Here is a 22,500-nt window from a genome sequence, read left to right as displayed (position 1 = left end):
CAGATGGCTGCAAACCATTTTTAGAATAATCAATTACGTCGATAAAGAAAAATCTAAACTTTTTTAGAAAAAAAAGTACAGAAAGCAATACGACGTCGTAGATTTATTCCCCTACCTATAACCATATAAGAAAGAATTGTCAATCAGCAATTATGTTATGTGCATGTAGTCTATTAAACATATTAATATTTTATATAAAATATAAATAATTATGAAAATACATAAGACTACTTTAATTTTTACACTGGTGTAATATAAAAAAATATAATCTTAGCATTTCCAGCCCTTATATAACACGAAACATAAAAATTAACACGAGTACAAGTCTTTTGGTCATCTTCCATCCATGGTAGACATGGTTAGGCCGTTCAATGAGTAAATTTCCACCTCTTTGCTCTCTATATTTGTTTCTACAATCCTTATTCCAGTGGAAAATGCAGGCTGTTTTGGCAATGCCAATTGCATCTCTCCATTTAGCACAGAGATAACATCAGACATCGTTGGCCTATCCAATGGATTATCTTCCACGCATAGCAGACTCAATGTAATGCATCTTAAAACTTGGTATTGTTTAAAACATGAATCACTTAAAGCCGGATCCATTAATTCTAATGCTCCACCATGTTTCCATAGTTCCCATGCCTGCAGACATCAATCATGGTGTTAAAAAAAAAATTGGTGTTTGCTTTATATTGGTAAAGCTTAGTCTATGCTAACTACTGCAAGAATATGATATGAACTTACGTATCCAACCAAGTTAAGTGGACGATCAAACTCAAAATGGCTGCTATTTTTCTGACCACTGACAACTTTCAAAACCATTACTCCGAAACTGTAAACATCAGATTTTTCAGAGAATATGCCTTCCATTGCATATTCCGGAGACATGTAACCATTGCATGAATTCATCTACAGTACAGTTAATAACCATATTCTTTCGTTGGACAAGACATGGAAACAGGAAGTGTGTACTTACTATGTGCCGACAATCTGTTTCGTATTTGATCCAGCTTCATTCGTTTTGTATATATCTTGGCCAACCCAAAATCTGATATCTTGGGGTTCATGTTTTCATCAAGCAATATGTTACTCAACTTCAGATCTCTGTAAATTATTCTCAATCTCGAGTATTTATGAAGATAAAGTAGCCCTTGAGTTATCCCTTCAATAATGCTAGAACGTTTATCCCAATTTAATAGCTTCATTTTGGAGTCATCTGTTAGTAAGAAAAAAAAAAAAACAAAAGACAATGTAAACATAGAAATTAGCATCGACAGTTGAAGAAATAATAAAGAGTTGGTACTACCGACCAAAGATAAAAGTGTCCAAGCTTTTATTAGGCATGTACTCATAGACAAGCATCTTCTCTTCTCCTTGAACGCAAAAGCCTAAGAGCCGCACAAGGTTTGTGTCTTGCAGTTTGGCTATAAGTATAAGATCATTTTTGAACTCCAGTAGCCCTTGGCTTGATCCGCTTGATAATCTCTTTATTGCAACTTCTTGTCCATCACTCAATGTTCCCTAATGATTTAACAAGTTTTCAAGTGTAGGCAGATTGATGAAATCATTATCACTAATTCACTTATGGGGCGATTGGCAAACACCTTGAAAACTGGTCAAAAGCCACCTTTTCCAAGCAAATTATCTGGTGAGAAGCCATTTGTAGCAGACATGATTAAGCCTGCTGTATATATGTTTAGATTAAGACCATTGTTTCCAGTTTGAAGCTCTGATACGTCACTTGCGTCTTCTGAAGCCATTAAGTCAAGTAGATACTCTTCTGTTCAAAGCAAAGTTGAATTATACATTAAAAAAAATAATACTACTGAAACATAAATTGATTGAGAATTTGAGATTCCCCTCCATTTTAGTACCTTCCTTTCTAATTTGCCTTCGCCTTCTCAAATAAAACAGAGTGGAAAGCAGTACTATGATCATTAGAGCCATTGCCATAGAGATTAAAATCAATATCAAGTTTTCCGACTCTGCAATCAATGTATACAACAAGAGAGGTATTCATGTATTTGATTGTCTTTATACTATACTACCGAATCAAAATAAGTTCAAAGATTGGAACATGAGCAAGCGATATTAAACTTACTTGGACAGTTGTGAATTATAAGTTGAAATGAAAGTCCATCCAATACACCTTCTTCATAATGCCCTAAAAGAAATCGACAACCAAGGTCCTTCTCCGCTTCAACTCCCAAACATTTGAAGTCTTTCTACATATGTCCTTACAATCGTTCAAGGAAAGATTGGTGTTCCCATATAATGTGTCGTTTAAAGAATCTTTATGTGTATATCATATGGTTCTTAATTCATACTTATCACCTTTCTTTCGACACTTTGGTCCTTCTCATCTCTCACAACCATTCTCTGTGCTATTACTATCACAGATTTGTAAATTGATTATATAGATGTCTCCAAGTTGTAAATCCCCATCGTCCTGCAACACTAACCTACCATTTTTCCTTCGCTCTTCAAGAGTGTATTAACTAATTACAAGGGTATAATAAACATGCTTCTCATTTGGATTAGAAACATTAGAGAAATCATAATTCATATTAAATGGATCCAAGGGGCCAATATTTTCAAAATCTTCACCACTTGTCCACAAAATCCTCTCTCTAAGTCAAACTACTAATTTATTTCGTGCAGGATCCCATTCCATTCTAAACGACCCAGACGCAGGGATTGAATCACTGAACCAAGATGTAAGTGAGAAGTTTCTCCCATGGCTAACCCCTAATTTCATCCCAGGCAGAAAACTATCAGTTGGATGATCAAAGCTTTGCCACAATACTACGTTTTCCCCAAGGCACCAATTTATTTCACGGGGCTAGATCTTTCGTCTCGCAATTCGTGCGGCCTTAGGCGATCCGTTTATTCCAAACTCGCCTAAGTCAGTCTTAACACCACAAGTGAAGATTCCTTTAGAATTCTTCCAAGGCACCAATTTGTATATCAGAAGCAATTTATGCCAAAAGAAGCTATAAAAGAACAACAGAAAGCCACAGAAAATAACACACGAGAAGTGTTTAAGTAAATGCTCTCAATATTCTATTACTCTCAAGAATATGAAACAATGAATACAATGGAGTGATTTACAAGTGAGGGAATAACTCTCTATTTATAGTTGAGCTCCCCCAAAACCGACAGTCAAGATCAAGTTACATCGACGGATGAGATTAATCCTATCCCTTAAATCTTGGGATTTACAAGATACACCATATCAAATTAAATCTATAAGATATGATTCATATATTTGCTAAAAATAGCATATGTTGTCATATCTTCATTACTGGGCCACCCAAGCTTCAATTTGATAGGCTTCTCCAACAGTTTACTGAATCAGGCTAGTTTTTGTGGGCCTAATGATCCCTATCTAACCAATAGACCGCCATTGGACGCATTTGGTACGACGGTCACGGGCTTTGAACTGTAACCCGTGACATTCTCCCCCACCCATTCTCGCAACGCCCTCGTTACGCATTAGGAATGACTCTAACTTGATTCGCCTCGGTCTCGTCTTGACGGCATTAGTTTTTCCCTTTTTTCAGAACTTTTGCCTCAGCTTACGTCGCCTATTAACTTGAACCGTCCCACTCACTTGTACATCTCGATTGCAAGAAGTCACGTCTCTCTCTTGCCCATATTCTAACTTGCTTCGAACAGAATCCTCGTGATTCACAATACTTAGCTTCGAATTGCCCACAATCTCTTAGCCTCATTGCTTAAGAACTTTGAAAGGGCCCCTACGTTCTTGCCAAGTCAACAAGTTAGAATACAAAACACTATCAGAATGTTGAGAATGTACCTTCTTCGTTGCATTTATTCTGGTCAACTATCCAACTTGCATCACCACTTTCCCGAAGTTTGATGCACACCTCACATCTTTCATAGGTGGTAGCTCCTCCGATGTGTCAACAGAAATGAGCCTTATTAATTCTAACTTCCTCTAAATTTAATGCCCAACTCACCTCTTCTATGGGTAAAAGCCTCGCCAATGACTCGGTCAACTCCATTGCTTTACTCGAATTGAGTCTCATTAGTCCGAGCTTCACTGCTTTCATCGTAACTTTCTCTCTTAAGTTCGATGACAAACTCATATCTTCCTTGTGTGGAAGCCCCTCCAATGACTCAACAAGCTCCGATGTTGTCTTTTCTTTGACCACAATTGACTTGGATTGCTTTGGACAATTCCTCAACTCATGCGGACCACGACACAAGAAGCACTTTACTCGCTTCTTTTTGCTCCTCTTTGCCCTCTTGACTTCAAATTTTCCCTTACTCGAACAAAGCTTCTTGGGCTCATTGTCTGCTCCATAGTCCCATTCAATAACAGACTTCTTCGGACACTTTCGCAACCTATGCGGACCATGACACAAGAAACACTTCAATTGCTTCTTCTTGCTTTCAGCCTCCTTAGTTTTGATACCCCTTGCATTCGAATCAAGTCGTGAACAGTCGCAAAGAAAGCATTTCAACTTGTTCCTCTTTTTGTTGGGTTTTTTCTTCCCAACTCGTGGTTTCCCATTACCACCATTGTCATCGTTGCCCTTGCCATCATCATATTCCTTGTGATCCTTTTTACATACGCTCATTTCTTCGGACTTGAAAGACTTAAGCTTGTCTTTCCCTAGACCAAACTTAATCACGGACTCCGCTACCGTCATGGCTTCCAACTACTCTTGGACACCTTTTTGTTCAACTTCCTGTTTGACCCACGGCTTCAATCCATTCTTGAAAAAAACAATGTCTCTTTCTCGGTCATATCTGAAATTTAGAGCATGAGTTCCTTGAACTCTCGAACTTACTTTCCACTATGCCCTGTTGCGTTAGCCATCATAACTTTTCTTGAGCTTCTTTCTCAATAAATTTTAGGTAAAATTGTCCCTTCAACTCACATTGGAACTCTTGTCATGTCCTAATCCTACTTTGTCTTTTATCTGTGGACCTGCTTCGCAACCATAAAAGCGTAATATCAGTAAGAAATATTTAAGCAGTATTTACCTTAACCGCATCGTCTATGATACCTTTGGCACGGAAGTAGTTTTCCATCATCCACAAGAAATTGTCCACATCGCATATAGACCTTGTCCCCACAAATTCTTTCGACTTTGAGACATCATTGCAATTGAGTGTTGCAGTTGACACTCTTTTCCCCACGGCTACTCGACACATGGCCAACTCTCCCTCGAGCTCCTCTATTCTTACGTTCAAAGCCATTGTCTTGGCCATTATTTCCTTCTTTAAAGCCATTATCATGGCCTCGAGAGCATTGTTTCTCTTCGTCAGCTTTTTTCTTTAGAAATCTAGCAACTCTTGCACATTATCCCTATTGGAAGTGAGACACATGGTCACAAAGTCCCTAGACTGCTCCCACAAGTCATCTATGCGTTCACCAAGCGCATTGTGTGACTTATTCACATCCTCCATGGACCTCGAGTTTACCCACATGTTCCTCTACTGCCAACAGCATCTCCCTCAAAGGAAATGATTTTCTGGCCCACCTCTGTTCGAACTCTTCTTTCGACATCTCAACGGTGCCTTCGCAACTAATAGCTCTGATGCCACTTGTCACGGGGCTAAATCTTTAGTCTCGTGATCCGTGTAGCATTAGGTAATTTGTTCGTTCCAAACTCGCCTAAGTCAGCCTTAACACCACAAGTGAGGATTCCTTTGGAATTCCTTCAAGGCACCAATTTGTATATCAGAAGCAATTTATGCCAAAAGAAGCCACAAAAGAACAACAGAAAACCACAGAAAATAACACACGAGAGGTGTTTGAGTAAATGCTCTCAATATTCTATTATTCACAAAGAATAATGAAACAATGAATACAATGGAGTGATTTACAAGTGAGGGGGAGGCTTTCTATTTATAGTTAAGCTCTCCCAAAACCGACGGTCAAGATCAAGTTACATCGACGGATGAGATTAATCATATCTCTTAAATCATGGGATTTACAAGATACATCATATCAAATTAAATCTATAAGATATGATTCCCATATTTACTAAAAATAGCCTATGTTGCTATATCTTCATTACTGGGCCACCCAGGCTTCAATCTGACAGGCTTTTCCAATAGTCTACTGAATCGGGTCAGTTCTTGTGGGCCAAATGATCCCTATCTAACCAATAGACCTTCATTTGACGTATTTGGTGCGATGGTCATAGACTTTGAGCCGCGACCCATGACAGTACCACATAGCCAAATAATATCCAAAGCTTTTGTCATCCCAAGTTTAATAGTACTCTTGTTTGAAGAAGCTTAAGATAACATTTCCATTTAGGGATACAAGATTATCAAATGAATTGGAACTGAGCTTATCACTTGTGTTTTGGGTATCTCTTGCAGCTTTAGTTAACCAAAGGCATCTCAAGATAAACACCACAACTCGAAAACTAAATGTGTTTTGGTTAAGACTTAAGACAATGAGAAGATTGAGAGTATGGGAAAGGTATAGAGCAAAGATAAAAGCCTAGGGCTTGAGAAGACCCTAAATGAGCAAAGAATAAAGTGGGTGTGATTGAAGAAGACATGAAAAAGGACGCAACTTCAAAAGGGAGATATAAAGATAACATTTATTGGAAGAACCCTCTCTTTGATCCTCTTTTACTCTAATAAAAAAAAGCTCTCTCTTTTTTTCAAATGAACCAAATTAAATTATTTGTTTACAAAAAAATAATTCAAATGCAAAATTTTATACAAAAATGACCTTTTTTTACTGTGCATGTTGGTGTCAGCCTATGAAGCATGGACACGGACACGCAATACGGGTACGATACGGATATAACGATACATTAATTTTTAAAAAGTGAGGACACGGATAGGATATGACAATAACAATATTTTTAATATTTATATATATTATGTTAAAATAGTCAATGTAAATGAAAATATTGATATTTTTCATAAATATATAATCAATTTTTTCCGTTAAGCTCTCTTATCATTACATAAAATATGACACAACATAATAATACATTTTTGAAGTTCATTACACAAAACATGTCATATCAAATCTAAATTTAGGTCAAACATATATTTATTAATTTATAATTAAAATTAATTTTTAATCTAATAAATACATTAACTAGACAAATATTATATATATTCTTATTATAATAGACCTCACATATTTTTATTATACTTTACTTTCACTATATTTATACTACTTTAATTTTTTGGACTTTCTTACCCCATTATAACTAGACAAGTACATTAATTACTTTTTTTTCGTTTCTTACGCCAGACACTCATTTACCCCCTTTTTTTTTTCTTCCTCATTTATTACCTTTACATTTATCTCTGCCTTTCTTCTCTGCAAAACTTCATCTACAAAGTCTCCATCATCATCATCATCTTCATATAAGCGAATACACAAAGGTCCAGGAAACTGCACCACGGCTCCAAAGAAGACAAGTATGTTAAAGTCCCATAAGTTATCACAATCAAATGCTAAAGTTCTCCTTTTTATCGATTTACTAAAGTTCTCTTTGTATATGGTTTTTTTTTCCATTTCTGATTCAAGCCAAAAGAAAGTCCAGCAGTGTCCCTTTTTTGACACACGTCGAGGTGTGTCTGGTACGTATCCGGTTGTGTCGGATACTAGTACGACACTGGCATGAGGTGGTTTTCTCCATGTCGGTGCTTCATAGGTGTTAGCCATTTCACCATTGGCACCACCCTATATCATCTTGTAATGATTGCTCGTTCTATAAAAAATAAATTTTTTTATGTCAGCACTATGTTCGCCGTCACTGGTATATATATTTTTCAAATACACTTTAAAAATATTGGTATTCCGAGATTAAAAAAATAAAAAATATTTTAATAGGTGTCGATGTCACGTTGCTAGCATCGATTCAATTTTTTTAAAAAAAATGGTTTTTTTCTTTTTTTCTTTTTTTGTGTCGACATTCACGTTGTTGGCATCAATTCAAAATTTTTTAAAAAAAAATTGATCTTTTTATCTTTTGGTGTCAACGTTCTTATTTCCAGCACCGGTGTGATTTTTGAAATTTTCTCTCCTCCACAACCAGTGTCTTCTTCCTCTATTTGCTACTATCACCACACAACATTTCCGCCGTCTGCTTCTTGTTCTTTAAGCGACGGACATCGACTTATTCAAAATTGTGACTTGATTTGAAAAAGCTAAAGAAAAATAAAAAGAAGCGAGGAAGAGAAGAAAGCAAGACAAATGCACGAGTAAAAAAAAATAGGCTTGAGAAATATAACAATGGATAAACTATCAAAATAGTTATTTATGTTTACCTCAGGTTACATTTTAGTTACTTATGTTTGAAATGTTACGTTTTAGTCACTTACTTTAACGAGTTGTAATATTTTTGTCACTGAGTCGTTAATTATCGTTAACAGTGTAATAGTAAGCTGACGTGACACGTTAAATCATTATTTAAAAAATTTAAGTTAAATTATACAATTAAATTTTTTTCTTTTTTTCCTTTTCTTCTTCCCTTTAGTTTTGACAAATGGAAGATATAAAAACAATATACTAAAAAATATGGAGAAAGGGAGGAAAATAAAGGAGAAGGAGAAGAGAATAAAAATAAAGAAAAAAAGAAAAGTTAAAAGAATATAAAAGAAAAATTTAAATTACTCAAAACGAAAAAATATTTGGACCAACTGTATAATTTAACCTAAAATTTTTATTTGAAATGATGATTTAACGTACACATTAACTTCATCATTACAATTAATGTAAATTAATGACTCAATGACTAAAATATTACAATATGTTAACGTAAGTGACTAAAACGTAACATTTCAAACATAAGTAACTAAAATATACTTTGAGATAAACAAAAGTAACTATTTTAATAGTTTATCTTATAACAATTAATTATTCCCGAAAAGAAAAAAAATAGTTGATAAATTTGACTTCCAATTTTATGCTTACATATTGTATGGTGAGTCAATCCCGTGTGGACCCTTTTCTTTGCTTACTTTTCATACGCTGCAGTGTCTCATCCAAATTCATGTGCCTTCGTTTCTTGTCTTTCATCATCCTCCATACATCCACACTTGTTTTCTTCGTTTTTCCATTATTGTTGCTTTGTTGATTTTATTTTCATAAAATAAGTTTTATTAATTTTGTTTATTATGTGACTTTTTTACATATATAATATAAAAATTTAAAAATTTCGAAAATGAGATACCAGTTGAATTAATTATGAAAATGGTATGGTTAGGGTGGTGGAGGGTATCAAATAGGCGACACCACCTCTCTTTTTTGACATATGTCAGCTACCGTTAAACAAAAAAAAAATATGTTAGGTGAAGTTATCTTCATTAGCGGCACCAAAATGGGACTTTATATTGTTTAAATACAGGTCTGGTCAACGAGTCTAAGTGGTTGTGCCTATGAAATAGGCGAAATCAGTGGTGCCAATCTATAATTTCGATGTTCATGCATTTCTTTGGTGATATGACTTGAATGTAAGATGCTGGATTTTTGGAATTTGTCATAGTTTGAATCCCCATGATAGGATTGGAGCTAGATGCTTGTGCTTAATCAAGCTGTATTGCTGAAGGATATTTCAGTTCATAATCATTGAAGTTTTAATCTTTTATTCTGTTCTATGGTAGTTTTCTTGTTATTTATTACACTATTCTTCAAGCTCAGCTTTTTCCTTGTTGTGTTAGTGAGTTTTGGACATTACAATTACAGAAGTTGCAGATTATGTAGTTGGGGGTGTGATGCCTTGTGACGGTTCTCGTTTTGATGTTATTATAGAGAAGAAGATCCCTTTAGTCCTCAGTGTCAGAGCCTTAGCTATGGTGAACTTTGGAGCTAAAGATACCATACCTTCTCATTTTCAGCAAAGAAAGATTCACATCCACAATGCCCAGGTGATAAGTCCATATACCGACTTCTTAAATAGTTTAAATGCCGCCAACGAAATTAGCACCATTGATGCCGCTTGTTACATGGCACAACCACCCATATCTGTTGACCACACCCATATTTAAACGGTATAAAATCCTATTTAGGTGTTGCTAATGAAGATGTCTTCACCTAATATAAAATTATTATTTTTGTTTAACGGTGACTGACATGTGTTAGAAAAGAGGATTGGTGTCGCCTATTTGACACCCTCCACCACCCCAACCATACCTTTTTCGTAATTAATCCAGCTGGCATCTCATTTTCAAAAAATTTACTTTTTTTATATTATATATGTAAAAAAGCCTTATTATGTCTACCCCTTACTAGATTTACAAAATACAAAAAATTAGTCACTATAGATATTTTGAAGAAAAAAAAAGACAAAAAAATTTCAAAATATAACTCTGTTAAACAATAAATGTCATTTTTTTAAATAGTAAATGTCAATTCTATTGAAATTTGACTTTCAATTTTATGGTTTAAATGTACTCTACTTAATATAAAAGATATTTTTTTTGGTGAAAAACAAACAAGAATAACTAATTAATTATATCCAAAAGGTTTGAGAAGAAGCTCCTAAACTGGTCCAAATCTAAGAAATTCCGAACCATAATAGGGGCAGAATCAAAAAATTGCAAATCAACTCTAGAGGATAAAACTTCTTTTGCCATACAATTAGCTACTTCATTTTGTTCCCTAGGAATATAATGCAGTACCCATAAATTCTCCTGAGCTAGAATACTCTGGATTCGCCGAATCAAATCAGAGTTCGATGTGGCTGAAGTACTTCCTTGAATGGCTTGAACAACGTCCAGACTATCCAAGAGAATTATTACACAATCATGACCTCTTCGTTAAACAAGCTTAAGCCCTTCAAAAATGGCCTAAAGTTCAGCATCGAAAATAGAGTACTTTCCAAGGTATCGATTAAAATCAAAGAGCCACTATCCATTCATATTTTTATTCTTAGAAAAAATCTGTATATGGGGGCAGAATGGATTTTAATTGCAACTTTTAATCCTTATATACAACTTTTTTAGAGAATAAAAATAATTTTATATATTATGTAAAGTATATTGAAATCATAAAATTGAAAGTCAAATTTATCAATTTCTTTTTCGTTTCGGAGATAATTATTTTACTATTTTTTTGTTTCTAATTTGTCCTTTTCGTTTTACCCTGTTGGCCTCTTATTTATTTTACAATTAATTAATCTTGTTACTCTTATCATTAATTGTTATATTTTCCAGATCTATATTTTTCTTACTCATGCATTTTCCTTGTCGCCTTCTCTTCCTCTCTCCTTTTCATTTTTCTTTAGCTTTTTTGAATCAAGCCACAATGTTGAATAATTTGATGCCGGTCGCTTTAAGAACAAGAAGCAAGCGGCGGAAAGCATTGTGTGGTGATAGCAGCAAGCAGATGAAGAAGACACTGGCAGTGGAGGAGGTGCACTTAGTGGCAACAAATATGGCAACACCACAGTCTTCCGTCAATGATAAGATGTCTTTGGCCTTTTTGAAAATGGTCACCGATCATGATACTAAGAGCATGTTGGCAATTTTTTTTCAAAAACCACATTGATGCTAGCATCGAGAACATTGGCACCAAAAAAGAAAAAAATCAATTTTTCTTTAAATTTGAAATACACCCAAAAAGCAAAAAAATAATTTTTTTTTAAAATTTGAATTAGTGCTGGTAACGGGAACGTCAACACCTATTAAAATATTATTTTTTAAAATCTCGAAATACCAATATTTTTAAAGTATATTTAAAAAAATACTTATTAGTACCGGTGAACACAGTCGGTACAAAAAAAATCATTTTTTATTGATCAAACAATCATCAGGCAATCATTATGGGATGATGGAGGGTGATGCAGGCGGTGAGATGGCCGACACTATCATGCACGGTAGAAAATAGACCATTTTCGTACAAAATTTTATACCTAAGTTATTTTCACAAACAATCAATTTATTTGAGTTGATTTTGAAAAAAAAAAATCCCAAAACTAAGCATCAACGGCTTCAATATCCCACACTCACGATATCTTTTTAATCCTTTACTCGTTGGGACTTGTTTTTTTGGATTTCTAGGGTTAGGTTTTTATTTTATTTTACTTTTTAATGGCAAAGGGAGAAGGGTACTAGGGTGAATGTTCAATCGAAACAAGTCGAATCGAATCGAGTGAAATTGTTCGAATTAAATTAAAAAATTAAACATGTCAAATTAAAATCTTGTTACAGTATAACTAATTCCATATTAGAGCACATAAATTCGAAACCATATATATTTGAAAACTTATTCAAAACAAAATAAGAAAAAAATTAAGATACTTTAGTATAATAAACTTGAATAATTGATTAACTTATTTAACTCCCAAAATTATTATTTTAGAAAAATTTAAAATTTTAACTTTTTTATATATCCGTTAGAATTTTTTAAATTTATATTTTAGAAATATAACTTTTGAAATTTTTAGAAATATTTTAATTTTAAAATTACTTCAAAATTTTGAATTCTTTTATATTTTTGTTGAGAAAAGACCAATTTATTCATTTTAAAATTGATAAAGACCCATCTTTTATTCAATTATTCAAATTGTAAATTTTAACTCTACTTAAACTTGAAACTCAATTTCTTCTTTGAATTGACTTAAAAACATCAAATAGCTCGATTAAATTAACTCGAAATTCAAAAAAAAATTTAAAATTTTCAAATGGAATCAAAATATAAAAATATTTCAGCTTTCGCCTGAAGTTAATTTACTAAAATAAGAATGTTACTCAATTACTAATAGAGGTGATCATGGGCCAGGTCGGGCCGGGTTCGGGCCCAGCCCATGATAAAATTTTAGGCTCGAGCCCAACCCGACCCGAAATATGAGTCTAAAAATTTGTCCAAACCCGGCCCGAAAGAAAATTGTTAAGTCCGAGCCCAGCCCGGCCCGACTCATATAAAATATATATAAAATATATATTTGATTAAAAATAAAATATATATATTTTATTAAAAATAAAAAATATATATTTAATATATAATTCGGGCCGGGCCCAGGTCAAAAAAGTTTACCCGAGGCCGGCTCGTTTTCTAAACGGGCCTCTTTTTTTTCCCAAACTCATATTTTAGGCCTATATTTTTACCCGAACCCTCCTATTTTTTGGGCGGGCAATCGGGCCAGGGCCGAGTAGCCGTAAAAATTAAATAATTATTAAAATATCATTGTTCTATAAAGTAAATTAAGTTATTTCTCAATTCAATTAAATAATAATTAAAATTTTATTATTTTATAAAATAAATTATATTGTTTTTTTTCATTTTTCTTTTACATAAAAAATAGAAAAATACACAAATAAGAAAATTTGAACTTAAACCGATATAATTTTTATCATGTTTATCTAACCATTTCGAATAGACAGCTTCTACTGTAGTTCATCAAAGATTAAAATTTCATGGTTGCAAAGATTAAAACTTTGCCACTCCTTCGATTAACTAATGTAAGAAGAATGGCAGCTTTCATCCTTGATGTGATTGGGTTCCTTCAATGAAATGCTTCAGTCACCCAAAAGAAACGGTGGTAAGCACGTAAAGACAGAAACAGAAACACAACATCGATTTGTTTCTTTGTCAGAAATCCTTATCCTTAAGACCAACCAAATTTTATTCATTATTTTATTGCATATGATGATGATTGAATACCCTGCAATGATTCAATTATTTCATTAACTCTCCAGGGAAAACTACTCAGAAGCCAACTACCCTTCAAAAAATACAACATGAAGGAAACTGAAACTGGTAGCAGTGACCTCACTCCACTTTTAGCTGATGCCGATTCTCTGGAAAATCAATCTCCAAGAGGCCTTGCATCAGTTTCTGGTGCGGTGTTTAACATATGCACCACAATGGTTGGAGCTGGAATCATGTCGATTCCAGCCACTGTTAAGGTTTTAGGCATCATTCCAGGCTTTGCTGTCATGTTCATGATTGCAGTCTTGGTTGATATCACGGTGGAATTCTTGCTGAGATACACTCAATCTGGCAAGTCAACAACCTATGCTGGATTAATGGCAGAATCGTTTGGATCATTGGGTTCCCTTGCAGTTCAAATCTGTGTTATGGTCACTAACCTTGGGTGTCTCATCATTTACTTGATTATCATTGGTAAGTGCTTTTTGATGTTTCCTTTTCTGGGTTATTTGAATCCATAATAAAGAAGCTTTACTTTTTCTTCTAGGGGATGTTCTGTGTGGAAATGAGTCTGGAGGAACCTTGCATTTGGGGGTTTTACAAGAATGGTTTGGCATTCAATGGTGGAACTCTCGTGCTTATGTTATACTCTTTGTTGTGCTCTTTGTTATGCTCCCATTGGTCTTCTTGCCACATATGAGTTAGTCACCTGATTTTCTTGGATAATTGGTATTTAAATTTTTTTTTTTTAACTTCAGTTTTACACTTAAATGACAGATTCATTGAGGCACAGTTCAGCAATATCCATTCTCCTTGCAGTAGTATTTATAGCCATAAGCTCAGCAATGGCAATTTATGCATTTTGGAAAGGGAAAACTCAAAACATGAGACTACTACCAGATTTTGCCAATCAAGTCTCTATCTTTGATCTTTTCACTACTGTTCCAGTCCTTGTTACCGGCTTTGGATTCCATGTTAACAGTAATTGAACCTCACTTTGCACTTAATTTCTCAAATTTTTTGGATTAGTGTTTTTGGCTAAGACTTAAGAATTTGAATGCAGTTCATCCCATAAGATCAGAACTTAGCAGACCTTCTGATATGAGCTATGCTGTAAGGATATCTTTAGCAATCTCCATAGCCATTTACTTCTCTATAGGTTTCTTTGGATACATGCTCTTTGGGGAATCCATCATGTCCGATATCCTAGTGAACTTCGATCAAAATTCGGATTCCGCAATCGGTCAACTCGTAAACAATACGGTTCGATTAAGCTACGCAATGCACCTAGCACTGGTCTTTCCCGTGATTAATTTCTCATTGAGAACTAACATTGATGAACTCCTCTTTGCAAAGAAGCCTGTTCTAGCCAAAGACAAGTCGAGATTCACGATCCTCACTTGCCTACTGCTCGCCCTTACGTACACAATCGCCATAGTCATACCGAATATTTGGTACTTCTTTCAGTTCCTAGGATCAACAACTGTTGTTTGCCTCTCATTCATTTTCCCAGGAGCCATTGTTCTCAGGTAACAATTTTAAAAACCCACTTTGATACCTCTGCTTAAAAGCAGTTTCGCAATTGAAAGAAATTTCAATATCTTGACAGGGATGTACATGGCATATCGAGGAGAAAAGATAAGGTGATGGCGATTTTGGTGATAATCATGGCTATTTTGACAAGCATGATAGCCATAGCTACCAACTTGTGGACCGTGGGGTAGTTAATTGAAGCAGATTTTATCATATCATCACCTGATCAGCATATCTGCATATGTTATCCTTATGTGAAACTATCATAAAGATCATTATGTTGAGCTGAGAAAAAAGAAAAGGAAAAAAAACATCATCATAATCATTGATGCCTCCTCCTAATACCCCATTATGATAAGAACACATCTTGTCATAGAAAAGATGGTTTGAGATTAAAATTTTCTTTAATATTATCATTTTTTTCTTCTCAATTAATCATATCATTTATTTTCTTATACCTTATATTTACTATATTCAACTTATCTTTATTTATTACTGTTAAAATTAAATATGAAAATCCTTTTCAGACTATATATAAAGAGAGAGTGTGTACGCACTAATTTTTTCCCATACTATGCACGGATTGATAGTTTGTATTAATTAAACTACAATTTATATTTTATTTAATACTGAAAATTTTAAAAGAAATGACCACAGAAAAAAGGGTTGGAAGTGCATTAAATAACATATGTCCAAATTAGACCAGTCCATGGGCCGGGCCCGGAAAAATTTCGGCCTGACTCTTCGGCCCGGGCCCGGCCCGGCCCAAAAAAATAATAAGCCCGAGCCCGACCCGGCCCAATTTTTAATAAACACAAAAAAATTTAAAAATAAAAAAATAAAAAAATATTTTTAAAGTATTTTAAAATTAAAAAATAAAAATAAAAAATATATATTTATTATATTCGGGCCAGGCTGGGCTTGGGCCAAAAAAGTTGAGCCCGAGCTCGGCCCATTTTTTAAACGGGCCTCATTTTTTTGCCCAAGCCCATATTTCGAGCCTATATTTTTACCCGAACCCTCCCATATTCCAGGCGGGCCGTAGGGCCGGGCCGGGCCGCCCGGCCCATGGACAGGTCTAGTCCAAATGCTTAAGAGTACCTCTGGTTCTCCACTTCCTAGTTCTTTATTGCTTTTGAAAAGTGTTGTGGAAAAGTACTTTGAGAAGTACTTTTAAAAAGTTTGGTTTAAAATTTGAATGTTTAGCATTGTTGTCAAAAAGTGCTTTTGAGAAATAAAATATCTATTTTAAACATGTTATTATCAAGTAACAAATATGCATTTAAATAATATTTAAATTAGTTAATATTATTATATTTTAGTAATAATATAAAAAATTATTATAACTTCTTGTTAATATTTTAATATATGAAATATAAATTGTAAATATTTTTAAGCAATAAATATTAATTATTTATAAAATTTAATTAGAATATATAAACTATATTTTAAATATTTAAATATAACCATTAAATATTTGTAATTAGTATTTTAAAAAATATTTTTTTATTTTTAATTAATGATTTTAACACAATTGTAATTAAGTACCAAGAAAAAAAAATATTATGTTATTGGAAGGGTGAAAAAGTAATTAAGTACCAAAAGTGCTTTTGAGGAAAAGCTAAAATTTTTAGCTTCTCATTTTCAGAATTTCAGCCAACAGCAGCTTGTTCTTCATAGTTTTTCTTTCAAAACTACTTTTGGAATTAGAAATATTTTTTTTAAACAATGAAGAACTGGCGCTAAACTTGAATGGCAAATCAAAGTGGTTCACACCTACTAGGAGGGGAATCTTGTAGTGGATAGGTTAGCCAAGTTGGCTATAGAGCAAAATTTAGGTTCAATGGTCGCAGAGCTTTTGGTTGAAATACAGAAGGATGGAGAGGATCGAACCACATTGTAAACTTTAGTTTCCATATTTCGGTATCTGCTTTATTATTAAAAAATAATTTTATACAATATATGTGGATATTTATATAGATTTTTTTTAAATTTTTAAAAATTTAAAATTTATATATTTAGTTATCTTAAATTTAAATTTAAATGTTAAGGTAAATAATTTTATCTTTATGATAATTAAGTAATATTTATATTTATGATAATTTCATATATTTTATTTTTTCACCTACAAAGTTTAAGTAAAATTTTAAAATTTATCTAATCCTTCAAATTTTACTTAAGATTTTAAATTTTATTTATTTAAAAGTATTAAAATAATTATATATATATGATTTAGATTTTTCCTGAATTTTTATATATTTAATTATTTCATATACATTTTAGAGTTTATATATATTTATATATTTAATTATTTCTATATTTATAAATTTTAAAATACATATTTTTAGATTATATATTTCTTAAAATACTGCTATGTAATAATATTTTGTTGGTAAAAGAGTTACTAAATTTTTTATGTTGTTTAAAAATTGAAAAAAGAATAAATAAAAAATTAAATATAAAAATGACAAAAGACTGAAAAGAGTGGTGAAATCAGCGTAAATGGAACCAAAAGATTACGGGGAAAAACGTTTTGTTTGTGGGCTGCCTTCATTAAGCAGCACATTTTTATCATGCAATTGCAAACCCTTTTTAACTCTCCATTGACCCTTTTTATTTCACGTTCATGACCTTTCTAACATTGCAGTGATGGTATTATACAAAAAGAAAATTGCAATGTTGATATTCCGATACATTCCCCATCTCCTGATTTTAAGTCCAGGTTCATTTTCGTGTCCATTTAAAACAGGTGATATGTCCACGACAGCAATACCCCACCCCAACCCGTCCTCTTATTATTAAAGATTTTCCCAGTAATTTAATTAATTCCAAAACACACCCTCTTTCGGAGTACCTTCAACTAATCACATCGCTCTGTCGACTGATGATATTTACGTCATTGGACTAAAACCAGCATTATTATCTATATATGAACGCATTCAATGTATAATTATGCATAAGAAGACAACATAAATTATTGCACTTCCTCTATCCGGGAAAAAATGTCGCCGGCTGCCGGAGTAAAAGCGCCACTGCTTCCAGGGAGCAGCAAATCGGCACCAGCAAAGCCTCCATCGGTATCTGGCGCGGTGTTTAATGTGTCCACAAGCATCATCGGTGCTGGAATAATGTCAATCCCTGCAACACTCAAGGTGTTAGGTGTAGTTCCAGCATTTGTGATGATTGTGGTTATAGCTTGGTTAGCGGATATATCAGTTGAATTTTTGATGAGATACACACATGCTGGGGACACAACTACGTATGCTGGTGTTATGGGGGAATCGTTTGGGAGGGTTGGATCCATCCTTGTCCAAATATGTGTGATGATCACTAATCTTGGCTGCCTCATCATTTTTTTGATTATTATAGGTAAGTAAGTACTGGATTTACTAAGTTCTTGAACTGATATAGAACATGTTCTAAGTTTAACTAAGGTTTTTTCTTTTGTCCCTCAGGTGATGTTCTGTCAGGAAATCAACTTGAAGGATCAGTTCATTTGGGTGTTTTGCAACAATGGTTTGGCATTCACTGGTGGAACACGCGGGCTTTCGCCCTCCTCTTCACCCTCATCTTCGTTCTGCTTCCATTGGTTGTGTTCAAGCGTGTAGGTCAGTACACTCCTATCCAGGAACGAGGAAAAGTCTTTAAAGCATCGTGTTCTGAGATGCTGACCCAGATCTCAATCAAAAGTATCTATGCTTGATTTTAGTCCTGAATTTTTATCTTTTTACTTAAATGGGTTCACAGAATTTAGGTGGGAGTGCCTAACTACGTCATGAAATGTTTTAATCATCATTTTGGGTAGTGTTACTTTCCCTTTAAGATCTTTTAAGGGTTTGGTTCATACCCACTAAAATCAAAATAATAAAAACATATCCTTGGTAGATTTAAATGTTCCCGTATAAATTCCGTGAACTCGTTTAGACTTTCCTCGAAGTAGAGAAAAAAAAATTCGGGTCTAAAATCGAGCATAGATTCCTCAAGAATAATATCAACTGTTTGAGGTCTGGGTCAGTGTCGACACTTCAAAGACTTCTCCTAACAAGGAACCGATTCTCCCTCAAACAGCTCCAAAAGCCATTTTGTAATCTTTGTAATCTTCTTAGCAGCCAAATGAACTTTAGTTATTTTTGCAGAATCATTGAGGTACAGTTCTGCAATATCAGTTTTTCTAGCTGTGGTATTTGTTGGTATAAGTTCAGTTATGGCAATTATGGCACTCTTGGAAGGGAAAACGAATAGTCCGAGAATGGTACCCGAATTGGACAACAAAGCTGCCTTCTTTGATCTCTTCACTGCTGTCCCTGTAATTGTCACAGCTTTCACATTTCATTTCAATGGTGAGAACACTTTAGCCTCCTACAGAAGTTAACTTTGTTACAAATTTTCTCATTTTTAATGAACGATTGCAGTTCATCCAATTGGTTTTGAGATGGGTAAACCTTCCGATATGATATCAGCAGTCCGAATTTCAATGGTTTTATGTGCTGCCATCTACTTCGCTATCGGACTGTTCGGATACCTTCTGTTTGGTGATTCAATCATGGCAGATATACTCGTAAACTTCGATCAAAATTCCGGTTCAACAATCGGTTCTGTACTCAACGACATTGTTCGATTGAGCTATGCACTTCACCTCATGCTAGTGTTCCCTCTTTTGAACTTCTCGTTAAGAGCCAACATGGATGAATTTCTTTTTCCAAACAAGACCCTTCTTGCAAAAGATAACACCAGATTTTGGTCCCTCACACTTGTTATTTTAGCCTTTTGTTACTTGGCAGCCATAGCCATTCCTAACATATGGTACTTCTTTCAATTCATGGGATCGACCTCTGCGGTCAGCCTCGCGTTTATCTTCCCGGGAGCCATTGCTCTTAGGTAGTCTCTCAACTTAAGCACTTACATTACATAGATACATGCATAGATATGGTTTTAATTTGTTTTCGTTTATAGGGATGCTTGGGGCATATCGACGGCGAGGGATCGGATTTTGGCAGCAGTCATGATTGTTCTGGCAGTAGTAACAAGCACAATCGCCATTTCTTCTAACATATATAGCCTTATAACAGAAAATCAGTCATGATTTTCGCTTTTTTTTTTTTTTTTTGTATTAGAGTGCATTCTTTATTTTGTTGTCTGTTACAGATAAAATATAGGCAGGGGTAAACGAAAGTATTCTCAAAACAGTTGATGATAAATGAATTTGAGATGTGTAATGTTGCAAGAATTGGATACCTTTAAGTGTTTTTGGTGTGTCCTCTTCAAAGGGGTTGGATTCTCTATTTATATGATACGGTTACTATTCATGGATGGGATGTCGTAGGTATGTTTTCATGCATGTCACTACGTATCCTATTCTAGACTCAATATGTGGCGATGCGGTCCCATGAGCATTCCTACGTGTTTCGCAATTGTGTTCGTAGGTGTGTGTGTTTGCATAAACGTGTGGATACTCCTTTTGTGAACACCTAATGTCATGCGAGCTTGATCAGCGAGAATAATATGCAAATTCGGTATGCAAGCTGAACATGTGGACTATGTAGTATCCGACTCAGATCCATTCGGGTTGTGGGCCGATAATATCAAGTATCATAACAATTTGCCCTCTATCTAGTTTGAAGAAGAGTAACAAAGTGACTTTTTTTGGAAGTTGATTCGTTAAGGCTAGAAGTAACATAAGAAAAAGCTTACTAAGTACATTGTATACGATTCACTATGTGTATAGAAAGAATACATCTGTTTGCAATTGATTGCTCTCCCATCGTCGGTCACTTGAATCGCTAAAGTGTGAAGAGAGAAAACCCCTTTTAAAAAGGGGATGAACAACGCCCTAAAAATCACATTAATTGAATTAAAAATTGAACCACTGTCGAGAAAGATAGTTTGAGAGGTAACCTCTCTAAAATTCCCATAAAGCTCCCATTTTATTTTCAATTTCTCTTTCTAGTTTCACCAGTAAACTATGGCTAAAGTTCGAGGTAGTAGCCGTATAATTTCGGGTAATTCCTCGCAACACCATGAAGTAAGAAATCCTGTGGAAGCTAAGGCTTACCTTTGTACAATAAAGATAGAAGAAAGGAACCGGGTCCTTGCTGTTCGAGGAATTCAAATTCTGAATTTTGCTTACGATTTTTCGATTTCTGATGGTCCACATTGCCTGAGCGACATAGTAATGGTAGTTTTTACTCCCTCTACATGTGCTAGAAGCGGGGTTTCATTTACCCCTCCATCCTTTCTTTTGTCATCTTCTAGAGGACTACAATATAGCTCTCGACCAACTGTCTGGCTTCTCTTGATGGTTGGTCGTAGCATACTTCATTGAATGTGATTGGTGTGATGAAGTGTCATTAATCGTCGTCTTTCAAATGTTATATCAACTAAAGGCCTACAATCGAGGGGGTTCGATAGGCTTATTTTATTTCACACCTTGCGAGGACGTGAAGTCTATTATCACGAATAGGTGTTCTAATCTTCACCTTAATCACTACAAATACATATGGGTGAAGTATAAGCTCAATGCTGGTTTTGATTTCCCAACACAGTGGTCACTTCCTAATAAGGACATGTGCTCAAGAAGATGAGGCATTATAAAAAAAGTAGGTTGGGCACAATATTACAGGTTTTGCCTGGGCGGCGTGTTAGATTTAGAAAACATGTTGACCATGAGAAATGTGTTTTAGTATTGCCTTTTAAATTTAAGCCCTAATGGATGGAGGCAAATCGATGCAGATAATGGTGTAGACACTGTTGGGCTTCTTCCTGCATAGTTCGCATGGCCTGTTAAGGCCACCGATGAGTTGGCACTGATACTGTTTGGGCAGAAAGATAGCCCAGAAATTTCTTTTATAGTTTTTGTAAATTAAAGCCTTGCTCCTGGTCTTCGCAGCCTTCAACGAGCGTAGGAAGTGGTGTAAACCCCCTTATGTTAATTGTTGGTGCTGATATAAGAATTGTTGGTGGTACAGGCACAGTTCACAGAGTTGAAGAAAGTTTTGAAGAGTTTGCCAGCTTATCTAAAAAGATTGACGAATACATGGACGTGCAAGGCTATATGCAAGATATGCGAAGAGTTCCTTCTGGTACCACTATTGGGGATGGTAGCGCGAGCAGTAAAAAGAAACAAAGAACTGCTGCTCGAGATGCTAACATTGTTCTGAGTAGCAAAGATGAGGGTAGCTCTAGGGGGAGCTTTGTCGGAAGAGAAGAGGAGATCGCATTGAAATTTCTGGTAATGTTGTTCATGTTTCCATAGCTCCTGCTATAAGTTCATCTCCTACGACCTATCCTATTAATTGCCTGTCACCGCTAAGACCAGTCAATGACGGTACCTTTGGAGTCATTATTGGTCATGGCCCCTC

At 34.7% G+C, this 22,500-nt stretch overlaps 2 protein-coding genes and 1 pseudogene across 2 annotated transcripts; 2 read left to right on the top strand and 1 right to left on the bottom strand.

Annotated features, from left to right (window-relative positions):
* Positions 1-333: 333 nt before the first annotated feature.
* Positions 334-4,679, bottom strand: LOC105772394 (G-type lectin S-receptor-like serine/threonine-protein kinase At1g67520; annotated as a pseudogene).
* An 8,705-nt stretch (positions 4,680-13,384) lies between these two features.
* On the top strand, positions 13,385-15,597 carry LOC105772390 (amino acid transporter AVT6C). The gene is made up of 6 exons (XM_052632933.1): positions 13,385-13,499; positions 13,657-14,083; positions 14,157-14,309; positions 14,387-14,590; positions 14,673-15,138; positions 15,219-15,597. The coding sequence occupies exons 1-6, from the start codon at positions 13,467-13,469 to the stop codon at positions 15,331-15,333; spliced, it is 1,398 nt and encodes a 465-aa protein (XP_052488893.1). The 5' UTR covers positions 13,385-13,466; the 3' UTR covers positions 15,334-15,597.
* A 2,385-nt stretch (positions 15,598-17,982) lies between these two features.
* LOC105772391 (amino acid transporter AVT6C) lies at positions 17,983-20,376 on the top strand. Its single transcript, XM_012593664.2, has 5 exons — positions 17,983-18,511; positions 18,598-18,750; positions 19,279-19,482; positions 19,555-20,020; positions 20,096-20,376. The coding sequence occupies exons 1-5, from the start codon at positions 18,145-18,147 to the stop codon at positions 20,223-20,225; spliced, it is 1,320 nt and encodes a 439-aa protein (XP_012449118.1). The 5' UTR covers positions 17,983-18,144; the 3' UTR covers positions 20,226-20,376.
* Positions 20,377-22,500: the final 2,124 nt, after the last annotated feature.

This window comes from Gossypium raimondii, chromosome 6 (assembly GCF_025698545.1).
Source record: "Gossypium raimondii isolate GPD5lz chromosome 6, ASM2569854v1, whole genome shotgun sequence".
Taxonomy (NCBI): domain Eukaryota; kingdom Viridiplantae; phylum Streptophyta; class Magnoliopsida; order Malvales; family Malvaceae; genus Gossypium; species Gossypium raimondii.
Note: the sequence above shows the minus strand (reverse complement) of the source record. Positions and strands in the feature narration are given on the sequence as shown.

What these genes read in the sequence shown, in the direction of transcription:
- LOC105772390 (XM_052632933.1), top strand. Translation starts at nt 13,467, where the DNA reads ATGAAATGCTTCAGTCACCCAAAAGAAACGGTG. An exon ending in CTTTGGATTCCATGTTAACA is followed by an intron (nt 14,591 to 14,672) that starts GTAATTGAACCT and finishes ATTTGAATGCAG; the next exon opens with TTCATCCCATAAGATCAGAA. An exon ending in CCAGGAGCCATTGTTCTCAG is followed by an intron (nt 15,139 to 15,218) that starts GTAACAATTTTA and finishes ATATCTTGACAG; the next exon opens with GGATGTACATGGCATATCGA.
- LOC105772391 (XM_012593664.2), top strand. Translation starts at nt 18,145, where the DNA reads ATGTCGCCGGCTGCCGGAGTAAAAGCGCCACTGCTTCCAGGGAGCAGC. An exon ending in TTTCACATTTCATTTCAATG is followed by an intron (nt 19,483 to 19,554) that starts GTGAGAACACTT and finishes GAACGATTGCAG; the next exon opens with TTCATCCAATTGGTTTTGAG. An exon ending in CCGGGAGCCATTGCTCTTAG is followed by an intron (nt 20,021 to 20,095) that starts GTAGTCTCTCAA and finishes TTTCGTTTATAG; the next exon opens with GGATGCTTGGGGCATATCGA.